Source organism: Poromitra crassiceps (genome assembly GCF_964638095.1).
Source record: "Poromitra crassiceps genome assembly, chromosome: 6".
Taxonomy (NCBI): domain Eukaryota; kingdom Metazoa; phylum Chordata; class Actinopteri; order Beryciformes; family Melamphaidae; genus Poromitra; species Poromitra crassiceps.
Genome location: NC_139627.1, coordinates 43,340,231 through 43,355,994, shown reverse-complemented (window position 1 = coordinate 43,355,994; position 15,764 = coordinate 43,340,231). Strand labels below are relative to the sequence as shown.

Below are 15,764 nucleotides of genomic sequence, written 5' to 3'. Positions count from 1 at the left end.
TTGATACAGAAAATTTGTATACATATAAATTATGTTCGATACTTCTACCAAATGTGTTCTGCAGGCTAAAATTCCATTTCAACATCATATACCTGTGGATTGGAATAGTTAAGAGAAAAATAATTCGGAGTCCCTGTCCACCTAAAGTAGTTGACACAAATATACACATTCAAAATAGAGACTGATGTGCTTTCCTCCAAAAGGCTACTTTGTAGCTACAGTAGGGGCTGGACTTCAATGATAGATTAATCAATATAGATTAATCAATGATCAATAATGAATGAAAATACATTTAGTTATTATGCACTGATGAAGGTGTAATGCCGAAATGCGTTGGCAGTCATGAGCAAACAACACTTTGCTTAACACAAATGTAATGACATAAAAAGCCATTTTATTAAATAGCTTAATTATGTTGTGTTATGTTATGTTTATGTGTACCAAATTTGCTCAAAATCTACTTTTTCCTCAACGTCAAACATGTCCTCTTTCTGATAGAATGTTAAAAAGATGTCAAATGGATACTTGAAAAAATAGACATCACTCTGTCCAAAAGGCACCCATTTTGAGGAATGACCCGCTACAAAGCTGTCAAGGTCAAGGGTGGTACAGCAGAAACTTAGCAAAAACAGTGGCAAAGCATCGCAGTAAAGGCTTTTGCACATGAAGTTTGTGTTTTTCGTCTGAAATTGTTGCATGTTTTAAAAGAAAAACGACCTCATGTTGTGTCACTCACGTTTACACAGTGACTCCGAAACTTTTGTCCGTCATTAAAATTTTCGGAACAGGTTCGATTTTCTGCGTTTTTCGCATCAGTCAATCGCTGAGCTGTTTGACCCGTCTGTGTTTTCAGATGATGGATTAAAGAAACACATATGGAAGGAAACAAAGGCACTGTGTGTGTAAACTAAGACCTTAGCAGTTGTTACAAGAGTAACACTCTTGTATACAAAGCAAGGAGCTCTGGTCACTGCCTGGTCCAAACAAAACTCAATTCCTGTTTCCTCAAGTCGTATACTCTTAAGTCTTAACCTAACCCATAGCCCATAGCCATCTATCTGCTCTCCCACGGTGGATCCCCCACAGCAGGAAATAAACCTGCAGGGGGGCAGGCCCGTTATAAAGCCTGAGGCCTTTCTTTGACTTTATGGCCCGTTTGTGGGTGAGTGGGCTGTGCGAACTTGTATGACAATGCCCCTCAGTCAGAGCACAGGCACGCAGGTCATATAGCTTTCAGGTCATCCACTGATCAACAAGGCAGAGAAAGAGGTACCGGGGCAATGATGTACTCAGCTGACGCTGCCTGGATAGCTTGCCTAGACTGATGTACTCAGCTGAGGCTGCCTGGTTTAGCCTGGGTAAACCCAGCCGCCACGTGACCTGCTCTCAGACCTGCTCTCAGTCACTACCTTGTGACTGTAAGCAGGGTAAGCCTGAGAGCAGGTCACTGGGGGCTGGGTTTACCCAGGCTAGCCTGGATAGCTTGCCTAGACTGATGTACTCAGCTGAGGCTGCCTGGATAGCTTGTCTAGACTGATGTAGCTGAGGTTGCCTGGATAGCATATATATTAGTTGTTTTCAAGATAAGATAAGATAGCACTTTATTGATAAAGTGAACCGAACAACTAAAGTTAGCCACCCTTTATCTTTGCCTCTACTGTCTGTCTGCCACTCAGAAATAATGAGTGTGTGTATGTAATCCCTCTCGTACGGTAGGCTACACCATGATCTACATTGTTTTGCAATGACAGAAAATGACATCACTCAAATGAAAAGGCAGGAGAAACACCTTTGCACTAAATTTGTGTTGGGTCCATTCATTTGAGTCAGAAAGTGGCTCAGTGGTATGCCAGAGCCACCCTTTTCATTGCAAATGAGCCCCCAGGGGGATCCGTCTGGTGGCAGCAGAACACGGAGAGGGGAAATAAAACAGCACTTAAAGCTGACTTCACTTCCCCCTGGCACTTTCAGGGTATAGGAAGTGATGTATGGGGTCATAAATTGGAGAGTGTAACGTGTGGTTGTTATCTGATCTCGACTAATACTGTTGGGATTTGAGAATTCTGACTGCTTGCTCTTCAGTACTATTATGGTTTGTAGAGTGCCTAAGTCACGCCCTCTTCCGGGTTCCGTATATGGGACCTAAGGGAGTGAATTCCGAATCCCCATTTTTCCATTGACGTAAAGTCCTTATAAAAAGAGTTTTACTTGGACGAACCAAGCTATTCAGGTACGAGATTAATCAGGGCGTCCGGGTAGTGTAGCGGTAGATTCCCTGCCTACCAACACAAGGGTCGCAGGTTCGCGCCCCCGTGTTGGTCGGGCCTCCATACAGGCACGATTGGCTGTGTCTGTGGGTGGGAAGCCGGATTGGGGGTATGTGTCCTGGTCGCTGCGCTAGCGCTTCCTCCGCTCGGTCGGGGCGCCTGGTCGGGGTGGAAGGGAACTGGTGGGAATAGCGTGAAGCTCCCACGTGCTATGTCCTGCCGGTGAAGCTCCCCCTGTCAGGTGAAAGGAAGCGGCTGGCAACTGCGCATGTGTCGGAGGAAGCACGGTGCTATAGTCTACGGCTCTCCCCGGATCGGCAGAGGGGGTGGAGGAGCAGCGACCGGGGCAGCAGGGGGAAATTGGCCAAGTACAATTGGGAGAAAATGGGGGGGAAAACAGATCCGTGTAGCCATGATACCATTTGACCAGGTCACCTTTGTCCTCTCCTCTCAAGTCAGTGCTTCCCTCTGGAGATCTCACTCACAATCCAGGTTTAAAGCTTGGTCATTACACAGGGGCAAGAAACCTGGGTCAGTTAAATTGACCGTCTGATTAGGTTGTGTGGCTTCCAGTTTCCAGCCCGGCAGGCCCAGAGGGGTGGCCTGACTCCAGACAAGGCTTGTCTTTGTCTCAGCCACTCTGCCAGGAAATCAAAAACGTCTTCCACTGCTCAGGCTGGTAAGTCTCAGGTATCTTTCCTACGCAATCTACAGGTAAAGTTAGCAGGTATAAATGGGTGAGCAGTTTTAATGGCCGCCAATCGTTTGATAAAAGTCGGAATTAGAACACTTTGTCTTTCCTGCAATTAAATGAAAAAAAGGGTACACGGTGGTGCAGTGGTAGCGCTGTCGCCTCACAGCAAGAAGGTTCTGGGTTCGATTCCCACCTGGGACGCTGTGGGCGCTGATGGTGTGTCCCCATCCCCATGTCCCCAGAGCCTACTGCCCAGGTGGGCTCGTCAAAAAGGGAACTTTCTGTGCAGAGTTTGCATGTTCTTCCCGTGCTCCCCTGCAGGTTTTCTCCAGATAGAAACATCCCACCAAACACATGCAATGTCAAGTCGTAACCAGGCGGCAAGCTCGAGGAAGCTGCGTAAGTGATACTGTAAGCTGTAGTTCCTGGAATGGCCACTTGAGGCTGGCTCCAAAAGGGAGTCGTTCCCCCTTCACCTTCATGTTAAAATGCCTTTGAAACAGGATTAAACATGTTTACAGCCTGGTTCAAAACGCAGTTTTGCTCTATAGAGCTCATTTCACCTTTCATAACAACTGTACAGGGGGTGAAATTTATATAAACCACCAGTTTAGAGTAAAATAGACGATAGAAAAGACTATGTTTTGGGGGTGATTGACAGGTCGCCTGCCCAGTGATCGTACAGCTTGCCAATCATGGACCAATAGCAGGCGGAGCTGCGGCTCTGGGAAAGCCCTGGTCTTGTGCCGTCTCGCGTGAGCTGTGCAAGATAGGCTTCAAAACGATCCAAAAACCAGTGGCTGACGACGATGATCGTAACATATATTTATTTAAAGGATAATTATCCCTATTTTCCACCTGCATCTTACTCTCCAGGTGATGACCTCACTTCTACAGCTCCTCTATAAGTGGGTGTAATATGCAGTGCAGTTGAGGACATGACATGCTGAACCTAATGTTAACGGTGTGTCAGACTCCGCCCACTCCAGCAAGCACAGAGGAATCTCAGACTGAGTGGCGATATGTCTATTGTGCTTTGACAGTGTGACCCGTGTCATCTTAGGATAAGGCTTATCCTCCTAGGATTTCAATTGGTTTCAAATGGCCAGCTATCTACTCCGCCCACTCCAGGTGTGTGCGCTACACAGTGTTTGTCTAACCGTCTGCCCTCAGTGCTAACAATACAACACAGTGTGTTAAGCCGAGGACAGCAGGTATAATCCATCAAAATAAATCCAAGTGCATCCTATAAAGCAGGAGCTATCTGATATGTAGGTGATAGAAATGGTGTAAAGGTTCACCGGTGAAGCTCATGAGAAAATATGACAAGCATTAAAAAAAAAAGTAGAAACAGAGCGCGGTCCTTTTCTAGCGTCCCTCACCACGCCCGCTGAACATTCCTACCGTGCCTCCTCCTCCTCCTCCTCCTCCTCATTGCTCATTCCTACCATGCCTCGTCATTGTCCTCCTCCTCCTCCTCCTCCTCCTCCTCCTCCTCCTCCTCCTCCTCCTCCTCCTCCTCCTCCTCCTCCTCCTCCACCTCCTCCTCCTCCTCATTGCTCATTGCTCATTCCTACCGTGCCTCGTTGGTTTGCCCTCAAGGTCTCGCCCGCTTCGTGGGCTCACGAAAAACCACATGAACTTCACATGTGCTATTTAACATGTGATCACATGTGAAAACATGTTAAATATCACATGAAAACATGTGGAACACATGTGAAACATGTGCTTTGCCCATGGGATGCATGTGGTTTTGGAACGTTTTTGATTACATGTGAAACCTATGGGATTTACATGTGAAACCCATGTAAATGTTGTTTTCTACATGTGGAAAACATGTTGCTATAGAACATGTGGCAAAACATGTTATCGTCATGTGATAACGTATGTTCCACATGTGAAAATGTTCCAAAACCACATGCTTCCCATCGGTTTCACATGTGTTCCACATGTTTTCACATGTGAAATTTAACATGTGTCCACATGTTTCACCACATGTGCCACATGAGGTGAAACATGTGGACACATGTGAACCTTGTGTGTTTTTTCTGTAAGGGGTAGCTCGCTGCGCAGCCTCGCCTGCTCAACTGGAATGCGCTTTGCACATGCACAGTTGAGCTGTTGTGCGCCGCCCCTCTAATTATACTAGTAGAGACGATTTAAACCAGAGGTGAGAGGAATATTCATGCAATAGACTGATCACAAGGAAACCAATTCTTTGCTTACTTTACCCTAGTGAACCAGGGGTACAAGTACCCCGAGGCCTAGGTGTACTTGAGCAGCTTGCAGGGGGTACTTGAGCAGCTTGCAGGGGCTACTTGAGCAGCTTGCAGGGGGTACTTGAGCAGCTTGCAGGGGCTACTTGAGCAGCTTGCAGGGGCTACTTGAGCAGCCTGCAGGGGCTACTTGAGCAGCTTGCAGGGGCTACTTGGAAAGATTGGGGATTACATTTGAAAAGTCAACTAACAATAATTCAATGAAGCCAGGCAAGCCCATCTACTGCAGCACCAGAGCACCAAACACCCAGGAAGTCTTGGTAAAACTGACACATTTTCCAGTTAAAAACAGTCAGAATTCAAGTCAACAACAACAAAACAAGCTGAATTGTGTCATTGATTTTCATTGAATAATCAGTTGTGTTATAGATACTTTAATAGAGCAAATCTAGCAGAATAATCAACATGCACGAGTGAGGGCATATAGGCTATATTGGCATGGCAATAGAGCTAAGGGGTACAGGGGTAGAGTTTGCCTTTCATGCATATGGGTGCAAGTTTTGTTTTGTTTGTGTATCTCTGTCTAAAAGTACAACAATATATCACTTATCAGCATACTGTAATTCTATTATTATGCTACAGAAAAGGCAGCACTAATTCCCAGTGCCCTGTCAACATTTGAGGCACTGTTAAGTACATCAAGTAGTCTACTGTCTTTAATCACTTATTTCCCCTTGTGTAAGCAGTCATAAGGTAGAATTGAATAACATTTGATGACATCAGACAATGAACTTTTTCTTTTGAGGTAAATCTGAAGAGGGACTTTTATTCAAGAGAAGCGTATTTTTCAGGCTGTATAATCAGGCCATTCAAGCTGGTGATTATCTCCATTATGTTTTGAGCTACTACTTTAGAGTGTCTTCAATCACATTTAATTAAGCCTATATTAAGCTTATACAGTGAGAATCAATGGACCCAGGCGAGGAGCTAGTGACTGTCTTGGTGTGTGCTTTCATCAACCTTGCTCCATGGAGATCTAATCTCCTGAGATGATGAGAGATTTGCTCCTGCTTTTGTCACCAGATTAAATAGAAGCTGTGAGCTGCCCTACTTGGGCCAAGGTGAACGAGGAGAGATGCCTGCATACTTTGTCCGGCCAGGTTGAAAACTATTTTCCCGGTAACTGTTGCATGATGGGATACTTCAAACGGGCTAGGGTCATTACCAGTTGCTGCTTAACCCATTGATACCTGATGCAGCATTTGCGTGTATATCCCTCATTTGTGTGCGTATCCATTAGTGTGCGTAAGACCGCGAACCGCGTTAACGCGGTTCGCAGTCTTAAAGGGATACACACACAAATGCTGCATCAGGTATCAATGGGTTAAGAGAGATGAGAGCATTCAAATTAAGCAACTGAGCAGAGTAAAAAGGTAGCCTATTTAAAAGTATTCAAGTAAAAAAGTACATTTGCGTTACTTTAAAAATGTATTATATTTTAATTATGTACAGTACCCTAATATATTTCACACATCCAGCACATGTGCAGTGTTACCTAAGCTATCTCTGTCTTGTCTGTCATACTGAACAGCTCATTGAGATGCGGCCATGGGATGCTCAGTTTGGCGATTCTCTCCTTTGACAGATGAGCTAGAGCAGCAGCAGCAATATCACAATACATCCATTTTTCTATGGCTATCAGCAGTGTCAAATGAAACTGAGATCGATGGGTGGTCAAGATTTTGTGACGGAAGTGATGTCACTCACGTAGTTGTGTGTGTGTGTGTGTGTGTGTGTGTGTGTGTGTGTGTGTGTGTGTGTGTGTGTGTGTTTGTGTTGAATGCATTTGCAATTGCCCAACTGTGACGTCACTCGAGCAATTGTGATGTCATCAGTGATGTCACTCGAACAGCTGTGATCATACCTAGCAACCCGGCCTAGGTTAAATAGGCACAAGGCAATACAACTTTTGTTGCACCTTTTGCTTGCCCGGAAATTATGGTGGAAGGTTTCCAGGAGTATACAACCAGTCTATGACTGTCCTCCGGATCATAACCCACCGCCATGCAAAATTTCAGCCCAATCTGACCTGGGGTATGGGTGTGAGGTGGTTCTCCAGGATTCTCCAGGACTTTCCAGGTGGTTCCAGGACTTGATGATGGTTCCACAACCTTCCCCAGATCATTGATTGATTGATTGATTGAATTTATTCAACAAATTAATGAATTAATACAATACAATCAAGAATAAAAATAAAAAGAGATACAAACCAACACAAGTTCAAAAACTAGTCAAAGAAAGGTTTTGCACTATATTACTGTAGCTTACTCAGCATGAATTAGCAGATTTAATTTCGTTACGGATTTTGCTCCACTCCTTTTCAGCCCGGTGTGGGCATGCATACAAGACAGACAGACAGACACACAGACAGACAACTTCAACTTTATTATGTAGATAGATAAAATGGAGTAAGTGGGTTCTGCATCCTGTCTGCCTGTCACGATTTATTTTTTAGCGGTGCAGCCGCTTTTATACATCACGTGTTTCCATCTGTAGCACGAGGTGTCCTTTTGTAGCAATGAACTGCACTGCTTACACATTGTATATCTTACCATGGAAACGTAAAAGATCATGTCTGCAACATCAAGATGATGGAGGAGTTTTTACGAGAACGCTTTTAAGCACACAACATGGTTTTTGTCCAGGTGCTCTCCCCCTGCTTGACTTGGAAGCATCACCATGCCAGAGGCTTTCTTCCTTCTCTTTCCAGCTAACATTTACTTTTCTTCATCAAAGTGCAAATGGGGATTCAACATACACTGAGGCTCCATCCTCACTAGGCCTGAGGTTTCACCTCTTTCTCAAATAACATTCAATAGATGTTCCCCGGCCGGCAGGTCACCAGGCATGGTCTGGACAGAGGGACAATGCAGTGCCACTGAGATACCTGTGGGACAGGCCAGGTCCCTCAGGCCAGGTCATCTTAGTACGCTTGACTTACTCCATTTGTTCTGGACTAGCCTCCAGGAACGACTGCCACTCCTCCAGTATTGGTGGTTCTTTACTGTCCCTTTTCAGGCTTGAGGCTAATCTAAACCTGACTTTGCAGTAACTGTGCTGAGCAAAGAAAAAGATTACTGGGACATTTTGAGCCTTAAAGGAGAATGTCTGTATTTTCCCACCTGGATCTATATTATTTTCCTAACTTTCTGTGTCTAATCGAGACAACAATTTTTGAATTTGATTCATATTGAGCGAGAGCGCATCAGCTGGCCCCAGCTGCAAAGGCTGCAATGTAGTCAGATGGGGCACACAGAGGCGTCAGTGTACGTCCACTAAAACACCTTGTATTTGCTGGACATGCTCAGATTCAATTGTTCAATTTCCATGTTGTCAGACACATACTTATAATCTGAGGTGTGCCTAACCTGTCAGGCAAAAACCAGCAGTTTTAGTGGACGTATACTGACACTTCTGTGTGCCCTGTCTGACTACATTGCAGCCCGTGCCACCAATACTGGGTAAAAAAAATAATATCCTGGTTAGTTACGTAGGAAAATAGGGTCCAGGTTGAAAAATAACAAAATTCTCTGGGAAATACTTGTGACAAGCTGGTGCTGATGAAATGTCAGGCAAAATGAAGACCACATTCCCATAAACTAATTGCTTCCTTTCCTTTCCTTTCCTCCCCCACTGACTTTGGGAGAAACATATGGGCTACATGCACAACTCCACTACTTCCTGAAATTAGTACAGCTTCTTTATTTCCTGTCATCACTATTGGATGAACTGATTAATGTCAGGTGTGCTGCAGTCACAACAATGATCAGGCACACCTGATTCATCAGTTCATCCAATAGTGTAGGACAGGAAATAAAGAAGCTGTACTAATTTCAGGAAGTAAAAAAGTTGTGCATGTAGCCTATTGGAAGTGATTTGGCCTTTCACTCCTTCCACTATCTGCCATTGCAGGTAGTGAGAGCTCTAGTTCGCTGGTAGAACAGCGCCCTCTTCCTGTTTTGTGCCATAAAGCAAACTTCTTTTTCAAACATTAACCATATGGCATGGTTTGGAAAATGGTCAGTATTCATGTAATGTGAATGGTACCACAAACAGTGGTTCTCAACGTGGGGTACGGGGGCCACCAGAGGGTCTCGAGCAAACTGATGAATCACCTTTCATCATTCACCATTATTTAATTTGCAAGGAGTGAGCGAATACCTATTGAATAACAAATGTTCTCTGGGTTTGAGAGACAAAATGTCATCAAGTTAAGTTTGTGGCCCTAATGTGGACATTATATGAAAAAGGTTAAGGTCTAAAACATGTTAAAACCACCGATATTTTCCTTTAAATACTTGCTGCAGGTCCACCTTCAACCTTATTTAATTTGATTTATTTCTATTAAATAACCCAAATAATAAATATGTGGTCAGAAAGCCTTTGGTTATGTGATCAACAACCCAGGACACTAATTGATTACTCTGTTTAGAAAGCAACTTGATTCAACCTGATTAAAACTCTTACAGGTCAGGATCCATTTGCAACGTACTTCTCTTCACGTGCTGCCACGACTCTTTGATCCATCAGTCTGTCATTCTTTCCACGCCTCCACAAGGCAAGAGCCTGAATCAAAGCAAGCCGCCAAACGAGGCTCCCTCTTTTCAGCTGAGTGGTAAAAAGTTAATTGGCAGTGTTCAACCACTCTCACATTCCGGGGTAATTGCTCTGAGCTGGATCAACCTTGATGAGGTGAGCTAACCACCACAGAGAGGGTGAAAAATCTACTTAAAAGCCTCAGCCCTCTCTACAATTCGCTTAATGAACTTCCAGTAATTAACTGTTGATTAACAAACGGAACTCATAGATCATTATTGTAAATCCAGATCAAAGTGGAAATACATTAAGTCTCCCCCAGTTCCGCACTATATTAGTCTCAAAACACAACTTGATCAAATCCTTAAAAGAACTCTGAACAAACAATCACTCTTTTTTCTTTTTTTATATATTTTTTTCTGAATTTTGTCGTCTCTCGTTTTCTCCACAATTGCACTTGGCCAATTCCCTCTGCTATCCCGGTTGTTGCTCCACCCCCTCTAATGATCTGGGGAGAGTTGTAGACTAGCACATGCTTCCTCCTCCGATACATGAGCAGTCGCCAGCCGCTTCTTTTCACCTGACAGTGAGGAGTTTCACCGGCAGGACGTAGCACGTGGGAGGATCACGCCATTCCCCCTAGTTCCCCTTCCCCCTGAACAGGTGCCCCGACCAGAGGAGGCGCTAGTGCAGCGACCAGAACACATATCCTTAATCCAGCTTCCCACCCCAGACACGGCCAATTGTGCCTGTATGCACACCTGACCAAGCCAGAGGAAACACGGGGGCTCGAACCTGCGACCCTCGTGTTGATGCTTCTTTTTTTTCATGAACGTCGCAGAGCATGTTATGCTAGAATAATTCACTGTTCTGAAGCCCCTTTCACACATGCAGCCTGTTATGTAAATGTAACGGCTTGCCTTCATGTGGGAAAAGCTGTGCTGGGGGTAACGCGTTGCATAGTAACCTAATGTGGTTTTCATTCGATTTATGTATTATGTTACTTTGTCAAACATAAATCACTCCTGTCAACCACTCAGAGAAGAAAAACACCCTGTTTTGTAACCACTAGTGGAAAACCCATGCAGTGTATTGGGCTGCGCACCCATTGTTAGCTCACTCACTCACTCACTCACTCACTCACTCACTCACTCACTCACTCTAGAGCAGAGGTCTTCAACAGGGGGTCCGGGACCCCCAGGGGGTCTGCAGAGGTACTACAGTGGGTCCGCCAATTTTGTTGTTGTTGTCAAAGTAGTATGCGAAAATTATTATTTTTTATTTTAAAACTCCAAGCATTAATAGGCAATAATAAGCTCTTGACAAGAAAATAAATAAAGCAAATCTGATGAAGCAATAATGTGAAACTCATTCGCTCCATCTTGCTTCTTTAATGTAATCTATTAATAAAAGGAAGATTATAAATGTTATTATAGGCCACGCTTAAAATGCAACACATTTTAATTTATTTTTAAATCGTAGCTCTGCTCTGCTTCTCTATCAACCAAGGGGTCCTTGGGCTGAAAAAGGTTGAAGACCCCTGGTTTACACTTTTGAATTACCCCCCCTGCGAAGTACAATACATGAACTGTCTAAAGATGATGTCATGTGGTCTTTAACCTTTAACCTTCTCATTCAACCAGAGCAGCAACAACCAGACAAACAAAATCAGTGCTGTTCGGATGTATTTATTGAAATTCAGCATCCGGCTTAAGTCGCGTTTCTCTCAAAGAGCAGATGTGGTCGCGGAGTGGGCCGGGGTCAGGTCTTCAGTTGGCAGCCAGGGTCTGGTCCACCCAGCTGCGCAGCTCGGTGACACGGGCGTAGACGGCGGGGGTGGAGGTGGAGCACCGGCTGCTGCCCCAGGACACGATACCAACCAGAGTCCACATGTTGTCCTTTTCACAGACCAGAGGACCGCCAGAGTCTCCCTGGAGGTTGTGGGGGGGAGCAGAGAAAGAAGTCAGTACTTCCATGGTACCAATGGCAGTTCATGTGTTAATGAGGCACCTAAACCTGCATTGCAATTGGGTAGCGGTATACTCACCATGCAGGACGTGGCTCCATCAGCTCCAGCACAGATCATGACATCGGAGATGTTGCTGCCCCAGGTCTTCTTGCAGTCCTGGTTGGACAGAAGAGGCAGAGCGGCCTGCTGCAGCTTGTTGGGAGTGTTGGGAGCTGAGGAGAGGTGGGGTGGGGGGACACATTGTCAAGTGAGAAATGTAAAGAATATGAATGTATATGAAACACACACAAATGCACGCGTGCGTGTGCACACACACACACACACACACACACACACACACACACACACACACAACACACACACACACACACACACACACACACACACACACACACACACACACACACACACACTGAGTATAATGTGATCTGTTGAAATAAGCACTTCAACAGTGCTCACACATGTTCTGCTGTATATAATTGATGTATTGTAATTGTAATGTATTCTATTTGATTGTATTAATGTTATTTTGTGTCATTAATTCTTGGTGCTTTGGCAATATTGTTCTTGGAACATTCAGGCCAATAAAGCAAATTTGAATTTGAGAGAGAGACAGAGAGTTGACCACCTGAGTTGTGGCTCCTCCAGATTCCTCTCCTTTTAAGACTCGCTCCATAAATTCTGCTGTTTACCTTTAATTTTTCTGGATGAGCACTATCAGAGCACAGTGAAAGTGTGTGTCTTTTTGTGTGTGTGTGTGTGTGTGTGTGTGTGTGTGTGTGTGTGTGTGTGTGTGTGTGTGTGTGTGTGTGTGTGTGTGTGTGTGTGTGTGTGTGTGTGTGTGTGTGTGTGTGTGTGTGTGGTGTGTATGTCACACCGTTGTAGCGGGTCAGGCCCCAGCCGGAGGTGACACAGGTCATGCCGGGGGCGAAGATGTTGCTGGACTCGGCCAGGCAGACGGGCGACACATTGGTCCCCAGGCGGGCGGGCGTGGACAGCTTGATCAGGGCGATGTCGTTGTTGATGGTCCTAGGGTTCCACTTGGGATGGGTGAACACCTAGGAGGTGTGTGTGTGTGTGGGGGGGGGGGGGGCGACATGGCAGAAGTGTGTGTTATTATAGTTATTAGAGCTGCAACGGGTGCCACCGAGACTCCCTTCCTTGCAGCACCAACTACTAGTTCCAGCGTCCCTGCTCCAGTCCAGGTCCAAGTCCCAGTCTATCAGTGCTCAAGTCCAAGTCGAGTCACGAGTCCTGAAAATGAGTCCAGGACTCAGAGTCGAGTCAGAGTCCTGGACTCGAGTCCTACAACACTGTGTACAATAACTATAACAACATAGCTGGAGATACAACAATGCTACACTAATATGGGTGCATGAGCAGGTGGTCACCTTGGAGGGCTTCAGGATCTGGATGTCCTCGCTGGTGGAGTAGCTGGCCTTATCGTGCTCTCCAACAATGACACGGTGGTAAGTCCTGAGCAGACAGTTAGTGCTGGTTAGTATGTTAAGCAGGCCTAACTACTGCGTATCTCTGCTGTTAGTCTTTTTATATGATCTCATGTCGAGGTATTCAGTCATATACAGAAAGAACCAACTATGTTGTCATATCAATCCAGATGCAGTTTGTGTGACCTCACCTCTGAATATCAGTCCGGATCAGACAATGACACATACTGATAGATTGCGGTTTTAGCTCTACACACAGGCAGAAATAATCTGATTGGCTCAGTTAAACCTGAGTGGGCGGAGCCAAATAAGCAGTTTTCTCAGAGTGCAACTTAGCTACAGTAAAAGTCCACTTTCAGTGAGTTGAAGTAGAGTAGAAGAAGGTTGAGTTTCTAGATGGTCAGCATACAGACCCCGGTAGTGAGGAGGTGAGAGGTCACACGTTTGTTTCACTGACCTGACGTTGCAGTGAGCAGCAGTCACAACCCAGTTCTCGTTGATCAGAGAACCACCGCAGAAGTGGAAGCCGTTGGATTGCTGAATGAGAAACAAACTGCAATATTTACCCCTATAGACTATACTCTTTCTCTATGAAGATATGTTTATTTTTATGTTTATGTTATATGTTTCATGTATGTTTGTATTGTGATAATGTTGTTGTTACATTGTCCTGTGTTATTTCTGCCTGTATTGCAGTCAGGGTATTAAAAAAGGTTTTGACTGTGTAGACTTCTGAGAAGCCAGCAAACACAGACATGAACTTCTAGTGCTGAGAGAAGATATTAGAATAATGTATGTTGTGTTGAATAATATGTATGTTTTGTTTTTAAGAAATCCTTTTTAGACAAAACATTGGAAAGGGTTTGTAATGTGTGTGTGAGGCAGATGCAGGCTACTTGCTGTGTGAGTGTCAGACTGACCTGCAGGGAAACCTGCCAGGGCCAGGAGTGAGGCACCGCCTCCTCGCCGTTCACGATGCGGGCGTATCCTGTCACCTGGGGGGGGATGGCAGGGGTACCGCAGCCTGGAGGGGGGGGGGGGGGGGGGGGGGGGGGGGGGGGGCAGGTTACTGACAGCTTCTAACACTGCAATTACACTGGAATAACATGAGTTCATCTGACATTTTGGGGGGTGAAAACTGCAAATAATAATAATAATAATAATAATTGATTGGATATATATAGCACCTTTCTAGACACTCAAAGCGCTTCACATATCAGGGCAGGGAGGGGAGGGAACTCAACTCAACCACCACCACCGATGTGTAGCACCCACCTGGGTGAATGATGCGCGGCAGCCAGTTTGCGCCAGAACGCTCACCACACATCAGTTCTCACGGTGGAGAGTTGATGACTGGATGTGCCAATTAAGTAACGAGGCATGATTAGGTGGCCATGATTGAAGGAAGGCCTGTTTTGGGAATTTAGCCAGGGCACCGGGGTTACACCCCTACTCTTACGAAGAGTGCCGATGGGATCTTTAATGACCACAGAGAGTCAGGACCTCGGTTTAACTTCTCATCCGAAGGACCGTGCTCACTCACAGGACAGAGTCCCTGTCTCTGCCCTGGGGCATTGGGGAGATTATTCATCAGACCAGATTATTCATCAGACCATCTCCTACTGGTCCTCCAACACCACTTCCAGCACCAGTCTCCCATCCAAGGAGCATCCTAGGCCAGACCTGCTTAGCTTCCCAAGGAAAGCCAGTAATGTAATGCAGGAGCCACTGGTGCTGTCTATAAGCAGTATTATATTATTATATTATATTAGCAGTATTAGAAGCAGTTTGACATATGGGATTTGAGAATTTGGCACTAAACACCTTAAAGGAGAACTTCACCAAGAAGCAATGCTGATTTATTTTGCACATGATCTCATACATATCAGAAAACTCGAAACAGTTTTGCAGATGTTAATTCATTTTGACAGTTATTGAGAATTGATTTGAGTTAAAGGAACGCCACAGATTTTCAACCAGCTTTGTATCATTACAAAATTAGTAGTATGTCAGAAAACTGTAAATAGTTTTGCAGGCATTCATGGTTTGACAGTTAATGAGATTTGATTTGAGTTCAGTTGTGGATGAGTGATGTTATTCATGCACAAATAACATCCCTGATACTATGCTACTGATTTTGTAATGATACAAAGCTGGTTGGAAAATCATAGTGTTCCTTTTAGTGGACCAGCGATGTCATTTTGTGCAAGAGACTGTTTTTTTTCTGATTCTTTTTTAGCAAGTATGCAATGAAAAGTACTTTAAGAGAAGAAGAGTGTGGTTCCTCACCATAAGCGGCGCTGATGAAGGCGAAGCAGGAGACGATCCAGAGGAATGCCATGGTGACGATGTGATGCTGGATGGAACACGCGGCCGCCTCTTATCCCCCAACTCCACTCCGCATCAACCAATCAGAGGCCGGGGTTCGTCCAGCTCAGCTCCAGCTGGTTATCAGGTCCAGCAGCCGGTCTGTTCTCACAGCTGATCTGGACACATTGGTTATAGATGGATGTAGCTTTTTAGATAAAAAAAAAACTACTACTAAACTAACAAAAGACTACTTTCACTTCAGTT

At 45.0% G+C, this 15,764-nt stretch overlaps 1 protein-coding gene across 1 annotated transcript; it reads right to left on the bottom strand.

Moving 5' to 3' along the window:
• Positions 1-11,542: 11,542 nt before the first annotated feature.
• LOC310778088 (chymotrypsin B-like) lies at positions 11,543-15,531 on the bottom strand (the record flags this gene model as incomplete). Its single annotated transcript, XM_083638414.1, has 7 exons — positions 11,543-11,704; positions 11,821-11,954; positions 12,620-12,800; positions 13,134-13,218; positions 13,648-13,727; positions 14,111-14,214; positions 15,480-15,531. 7 exons carry the CDS (start codon positions 15,529-15,531, stop codon positions 11,543-11,545), a joined length of 798 nt encoding a protein of 265 aa, XP_083494540.1.
• Between the last annotated feature and the right edge of the window lie 233 nt (positions 15,532-15,764).